Below are 7,450 nucleotides of genomic sequence, written 5' to 3'. Positions count from 1 at the left end.
CGACTGGTCTTTATGTTGACAAGGGGAGCTGTTCTCTCTGCCCTTGCCTTGCGTCGAAGGCACCTTTCACATCTTCTGATCATCTCCTCAACCTCAAAACTCATCCTCGGCCAAAAGAACCGTGCACGCACCAGATCTACTGTCCTCTCATACCCCAAATGACCAACACCATCATGGAGATTACTCAGTGCCATTTGTCTGTATTTCTTTGGAAGAACAAGCCGGAAGGTAGGTTGATCCTTCCCCTTGCACTTTCTGTACAGAACCTCGTCGCTCAATATCAGCTGATCCTGAACTCTGAGCAGTAACTGCACCTCCCTCTCCTCTTTCTGCCGGAGACGGTAAGTGAAGTGTTTACCTGCTCTGATAATGTCTATCACTCTGCTTATTGTTGGATCATTCCTCTGCTCCACAGCCCAATCCTGCTGAGACATTCTGGGAAGTGTGGTGGATCCAGGAAGCAGGTCGGCTTGAGCATATTCAGGACAGATAGCACCTTCACCCATCGCTAGACACTCCACGATGACAGGTAAGTGACCACATTCTTCCCCCGTGTCAGTGGATTTGTCTAGCTGATGTCTCTCACAGACGGCTTTGACAGCCTCCTTTGGGAAAATGTCCTCATTTCCCTCTTTCACAAACCCTGACATAAACCGCTGCACTCGTTCATCCTCAACTGCTGCACTGTCATCAATCTCCGCATGCGGACGTCTTGATAGCCCATCTGCATCCTGGTTCTTTTTTCCAGCCCTGTATTTAATGCTGAAATTGAAGTTGGAAAGGTCAGCAAGCCAACGATGGCCACAGGCGTCCAGTTTTGCAGAGGTCAAGACATAAGTCAAAGGATTATTGTCATTTAGCACGCTGAACTCCACTCCATAGAGGTAATCAGCAAATTTATCCGTGATCGCCCACTTGAGACTGAGGAACTCAAGCTTGTGCGTGGGGTACCTGCGTTCACAGTTGGATAACCCCCGACTGGCATATGCAATAACCTTCATTTGACCATCCTGTTCCTGGTACAGCGCGGCGCCAAGTCCATGCAAGCTGGCATCCGTGTGGAGTATGTATGGCTTCTTGGAGTCGGCAAATCCCAGTACAGGTGCTGTCGTTAATTGCTTGATAAGGGTTTTGAATCCCTCCTCACATGCAGATGTCCATTTGTCGTTAAAGGGTTTCTTTAAGTCAGCATTAGAGAATGACCTTTGACCTTTTGATGTGTTCTCGTGTTTCTTTTTCTTTGCAGGGACGTATCCAGCCGTCAGATCGTTTAGAGGCTTTGCAATCTTGGAGTAGTCTCTAACAAACCTCCGATAATATCCTGTGAAGCCGAGGAACGACTTCAACTCGGATATGTTATTCGGGCAGGGCCATGAGGTGAGTGCTGCGATCTTATTTGGGTCTGTCTCCACACCATTTTCAGACACTATATGACCTAAGTATCTCACAGACTTCCTGAAGAAATGACATTTCTCCGGTGACAATTTGAGACCGAACTCTCTCAGTCGGTTCAGCACCCTCAAAAGCCGCTCCTCATGTTCTTCCAGGGTACTGGAGAATACAATAAGATCATCCAGGAATACCAGCACTTCTCTGTGATTTAGAGAGCCCATACACCGTTCCATAACTCGCTGGAAGGTGCTTGGAGCATTGGTTACTCCCTGCGGCATCCTGTTGAACTCCCAAAAACCCATCGGTGTGACAAAGGCGGTCTTATGTTTATCCTCTTCCTCCATTTCCACTTGATAATAGCCTGACTTTAAATCCACGACAGAAAACCACTTTGCTCCTGTCAGAGATGCAAACGCCTCTTCGATGTGTGGCAGAGCATAAGCATCTTTGATTGTCTGGTTGTTTAGTTTTCTGTAATCCACACATAGGCGGATTTGTCCATTTTTCTTTTTCACGACGACGATTGGCGAAGCAAATGGACTCTATGACTCCCTTATGATGTTCGCATCATACAGCTCTTTCAGATGGAGACGAACCGCCTCGTAATCAGAGGGACGAATGGGCCTTGCCCTCTGTTTGAAAGGCGTCTGGTCAGAGAGGCGAATCTTGTGCTTTACAGCTGTCGTGTGTCCGTAGTCCAGATCCCCCCTTGCGAAGACTTCAGGGATTGAATTCAACTTCCTGATAATCCTGTCTTTCCATTCTTCTGACAGAGGGGAATCAGCAAACTCAAACTTGATCCAATTTTCAGGATTTACTTGACCAGCTGTGAAACACTGAGCAGTAGCGTTGGTCTGGTTTGAGGTTTGTACTACCGCTTTAATATCGCTGGTGGGGATCAATGGAGAGATGCACAGCGGCACTGAAAGTTCTGCCAGAGTTCGATGGGCTGGAACTACGATGTCGTGCGCAGACTCATTCTTGAGGAGGATGGGGACTTTAAAGGAGGTCTGACGTAGGCTTGCCATGATGTAACTGCAGGATATCAAGCCACCTGGCAGACAGACATTTGTGGGGGGCTCCACCAGAAGAGGTGCACCGTGAACAGTGGGAACATGTCTTGCTCGGCCATTTACTGCCATTTTCTTTCCAGCCGGAATGACTATAGCGCTCTTTGACTGTAATTTCACTCTGCCCACTGTCCCATCTTGTTGTGTCTTGCTTAAGTAAATGCTCTGCAGGTGTCTGACGAGTGAGGCATATTCACAGTCTGGTGAAATTGTTGTTCTTTCCTCAAAACCTTCGTACAAGATATCAAGAGTATTTGTGCCTACGAGAACTGGAACCTCTACACTTGTTCTGGGATCGGGGATAACTAGAGCCAGCGTTGTGACCACCTTAGGCTCTCCTGTGAAATGTTCTGGGAAGGCAATGTCAACTTCAATGCAGCCAAGGTAAGGGACTTGTTGGCCTGCAGCTCCCTCTATGTGCAAGAGGTCCTCTATGGGAGTGATGGGATGAGAAGGTAAGTGGGTTTCATGAAAGGATTTGGTGATGGTCGTGACCTGGGAGCCTCCATCCATTAGACAGTTTTGTTGAACTCCGCCAACTGTGACTCTGGCTACATGTCTCGAACCAACCAACCTGCTTGTGAGCCGATGTGCAGTTTCTGTAGCTTGTTGACATTGGGTTTCACGTCTCCATTTTGACCTGGGACTCTCCTCTGTGTCCTCGGTTCCAGTAGGTCCCATTACTGGAACCCGGTCCAGTTTAAAGGCTGCCTTGCCTTCCACTCGTCCTGCTTGTGTCTGAGTTCTGTGTATTTCTGGTCTACGAGTGCTTTGTTCATAGGCTTGTCACAGTTCCTGGCAATGTGGCCATCCTCTCCACACTTAAAACAGAACCAGGCTTTTGGCTGAGGTCTTGAAGTGGGTGGGTTCTGTGGCATCACATGATGAGCCTGTGCTTCAGCTACTGGTGGAGGTGAGTTATTTGTTGATACGACACCTTTAGATTCCTGTTTTTTATCTTTCTTGTATTTCTTGCTGTTGAGCTGCATCTGTAACTGAGCGACTTGTTTTCTCAGACTTTCGGTTTCAGAGATGTATGCCTGCAGTAAGCTGGCATTGGAATCACAGAGAGAGGTATCAGGCACAGAGTGAATGTTCACTGAAGGCTTTGTCTTGGAGGAGCCAAAGTGATGTTGCATCCTGTCATGTTTTGATGCTCTCCTGTTCTCTTCAGTACGCACCTGTAGCAACATCTCTGCAAAGTTGGGGGGCGTTTCATTTTTGAGCTCCAGCTGTAAGACCAGGCTGTGGTCCCAGCAACCACGCTTGAACTGCTTCAGTAAGTGTCGGTCTGCATTCACCTGTTTTACACCACCCCTCTTCACAGCAGTGCACAAAAGACTCTGCAGTTGCTGTAGATAATCAGATGCCTTCTCCCCTGAATTCTGATTAGTGTTCAAGAACCTGGCAAACACCTCCTCTCCATCCTCAACAAGTCCATATGCAGAGTCGAGCAGTTGCACATAATGTCTGGGATGTGCAGAGGTGCCAAGTTGCCTTACCACATCTGAAGCTGGGGGAAGCAGGCTCTCTAGTATCTTCTTCCGTTGTACATCGACTGAAAGACTGTCATCATTAAACATTAACTCTGCATGTAACGACCATGTCTCATAATCTGCCTCACCTGGGGGTTTGGGTATTTTACCAGAGAATGTTCTCATCCACTTGGAGTTGCTTGGTTGACTTTTGATCACATGTTCCACCACAACACGTTGGATTTCAGGTGGGTTTGTCACCTCATCACTCAAATTGGGGCTTGTGGGATTTTTTGTATGTACGTTATATTTCCTCTTAACTGTGCTTGAAGAGGTTGGATTGCGTGCCGTGGTGGGTGTGAATGGTGGGAGGGGCTTACTATGTTCAGATTTCTTCTTGCTTCTGGGCATTAGAGGTGTGGCGTTGTTGTCTGAGTGAGCACCATCATCAGAGTCACTGCTGCCACAGGAGTCAGTGGATGACGCAGATAAAACGGCTGTGGTCTGATCAGCAGACGAGGTTAGTGTTGGAACATGGCCTACATGCCACTTCACATTTGGGTTGGTCACATTCACTACTTCCATAGGGAGAAGAGGCTCAACATTGGCTCTTGTAGCTCCCGACTTGAATTCAACAATGACTGTTTCCTCGCCTGATCCTCCTGTGTTTGGCCCTCTCCTTATTCCAGCTACTGGGCCATATTTCTTAAGGGAATCAATGATGTCCTGGTCTGCATCACTACTGGTAACACCAGACACACATACAAACAACTTGTCATTACTGTCTGCCATTGTTCTCAGTTTAAGCCAGAGGGGACAAAAAAGGAAACTTAATGATGGGGATAACCAGATAAATCAAATGGCAATTTCTTATGATCAAATTATCAGTTTGTATCGTACAGTTAACCTATATAACCCTCGCTCCTGGCTGGCTCGCCAAAAACGTACGTTGTAACACTTTGTCGCCAAATGAATACTTAAGACGACCAAAATACTCTAATCCGACTCAAGGAGCGAGGGAGGTTAGTATATGAAGTAACACACAAATGTTTATTCCCACAACAATAACAAATGGGAAATCAGTTCAGATTCAACAATAATGATGGTAATCCCAATGCAATAAACAAAAAGAATAAAAATAAAAGAAAGGGTCCTTTGACAGTGTATTACTGTCTGATAGCAATGAAAAGTCAGAAAGTCCAGTCCGAAGTTCAGTGTGAATTCATGTCAGTGTGTATGTAATCTACCCGGGTAGTGTATGTGCGTATGTAGGTTACTTCGCGCGATTCAGGCTTTCTCCTCCAGGTGCGACTCTCCAGAAAGATGATGAAGGTGGAGGAATTTGCATCCTCTCCGTTCCCGCCTCGCATCAGACAGAAACCCCTGGTCACTCAACGCTGTCTCAATGTAGACTCAGCAATTCGGCATAGAAAAAAACCAATCTGCATAGTAAACATAAAGTTAGGCTACTAGCAGTCATCAAAGTCTGTACAGAATTATATCTATTTCTCTCCTTTACTCAATGTAACTCAATATAATACTGACCACAAGAATGAGCAACTGTATCATGAGACATAAAAAAACTCAAGTCACCATTAATGTGTCTTTTGTTAACAGTATTACATAAATCATGTTACACAAATTATTTCTTATCCAATCATGTTATATCTCTCATTCAATCATGTTTCTCATTCACATTTCATTTTAAACATTTTCAATCACTTCAAAATGAACTAAATCATTTTAAAACTCAAAACTCAGTATAGTGACTCATTACAGCATCTTTGTAATATTCACTATCAACTCCGATTGGTTTTTGACAGTGTAAGAAAGGTTCAACACTCTGCATTTACAACAACTGAAAAAGTACGGATCCGCTAGCATGTTAGCAACATAGCATATCAACTCTCAGCGTAGAATGACATAGCAACTCACCGGAGTCCTCGGTAAAAAAAACAAAACAAAGCAATCTCTCCGGTCACATCTGTCCAGGCACTCTCTCGTGACGATTTAAAACACACACAGACTCGTATCTTTGAAAATTAACCAATACCTTTCCATAAAATAACAAAAATCTTGCTCATTAACAATGGTAGCATCAGTATCGGGTTTTTTTCCTCTAGCGTCTCTCCTTCCCAGCATGCATGGCGGGCAATACTAGACTTCCTTCATTTCAGAACATGAAGCGCCCTCTTGTGGCTACTCAAAACAACTACAACCATACATTCTCACAAAATTAAACTGTTTAGCAGGAAACCAACAATAAAATACGTTAGTACCCAACTGTATTTTCACAGGGGTTACAAATATTTATTTCGCAAATGCTCATAAAGATACAGAAGCAGTATGCAGATAAACAACTGCAGCGTTGAGCCCTATCCCGTGGACATAATGGGTATAAGTTCTGTACTTGCTTGTAGGATTTAAACACCACCTTACTTCAGTGCCTACTGCCTACCGTCAGTGAGTGCAGCAGCACAGTAAGCCTCAATCCCAGATTACTAAAATAACAAGCAAACAGAAATTACCAGCGAAATATCACCTAATGGAGAAACTGAACTGAAGGAGTCAGAGAGCTATAGAGGCAGATGGAGAGAATTGTTTTTTAGATCCTTTCCCCTTGTTCTCAGTTCACCTTTCCTGTTGACTGCTCTCCTGCTGCCCGCCTCTCCTGTTCCTGTGTACTATTATTCAGTAAGTGTCTCTTTAGCTTCATTCAATTTGAGATGTTAGTCATCTGTTTTTCTCTCCCCCTCCATTATCCTTTGCTCTCTGTGATTTCCCTCAGACCCCTGTTCAAGTCAGCTCTTGTCCATTCCGATTTCCTGTCAGATGGAAAAATGAAAAGGAAAAATGAAACCAACAAATAAGTGCCAAAGACTGTTGTTTCTTGAATGGCCACTTGAGGCTGGCTCCAAAAGCGAGTCAATCCCCATAAAGTCCCATGTTAAAATACCCAAATTTACAGGAAAAATAAAAATCTCATCAGCCTGGTGCCAAAAATGGTACTTGTCTATAGCTAATTTCGTGTTTCATAGGACAACTATACATGGGGTGAATCTTTACATAAGCCATTTAAATTTTTATTAAGGCTTAAAGTTATGTATAATTGAGGGTGCGGATATGGGCCCAGAAGGTTCCCCACATTCTGTTAGGCAATTAACCGCACAGAAAGCCATGCTACTTGTCCGCTATTTATATGAAAAATCCTCCAAAAGGAACCAACACCACTAACTGGGCTGAAAGGTCACATTCAGTGACTCGAATTAGACACCAAGCTGCTAGACACCGAGCGGCTAGCTCACTGTGACGACACCCACCTGTCACCCCTCGGTTATGCATAACTTTCAGTCTTAACATTTGAACAGGTGGTTGTTGGGCTGTGAAGGCGAGAGAGGTTACCTGCCTTCCCTCTAATTTCTCCTAACTTCATAACTTCCATTTTTCTTTCTACTTCTATTGAGAATTACTCCTTCCTCCCTCCATCCACCACTCTATCGTTCAATCCAGGCT

General features: G+C 44.8%; 1 protein-coding gene across 1 annotated transcript; it reads right to left on the bottom strand.

Annotated features, from left to right (window-relative positions):
- Positions 1 to 3,142: 3,142 nt before the first annotated feature.
- On the bottom strand, positions 3,143 to 5,859 carry LOC139614007 (zinc finger CCHC domain-containing protein 12-like). The gene is made up of 2 exons (XM_071471073.1): positions 5,708 to 5,859; positions 3,143 to 5,327 (listed from the first exon to the last, which is right to left on the bottom strand). The coding sequence occupies exon 2, from the start codon at positions 4,727 to 4,729 to the stop codon at positions 3,143 to 3,145; it is 1,587 nt and encodes a 528-aa protein (XP_071327174.1). The 5' UTR covers positions 4,730 to 5,327; positions 5,708 to 5,859.
- Between the last annotated feature and the right edge of the window lie 1,591 nt (positions 5,860 to 7,450).

Source organism: Trachinotus anak, unplaced genomic scaffold (assembly GCF_046630095.1).
Source record: "Trachinotus anak isolate AG129_WGS33_773 ecotype Australia unplaced genomic scaffold, CSIRO_AGI_Tana_v1 ptg000033l, whole genome shotgun sequence".
Taxonomy (NCBI): Eukaryota; Metazoa; Chordata; class Actinopteri; order Carangiformes; family Carangidae; genus Trachinotus; species Trachinotus anak.
Note: the sequence above shows the minus strand (reverse complement) of the source record. Positions and strands in the feature narration are given on the sequence as shown.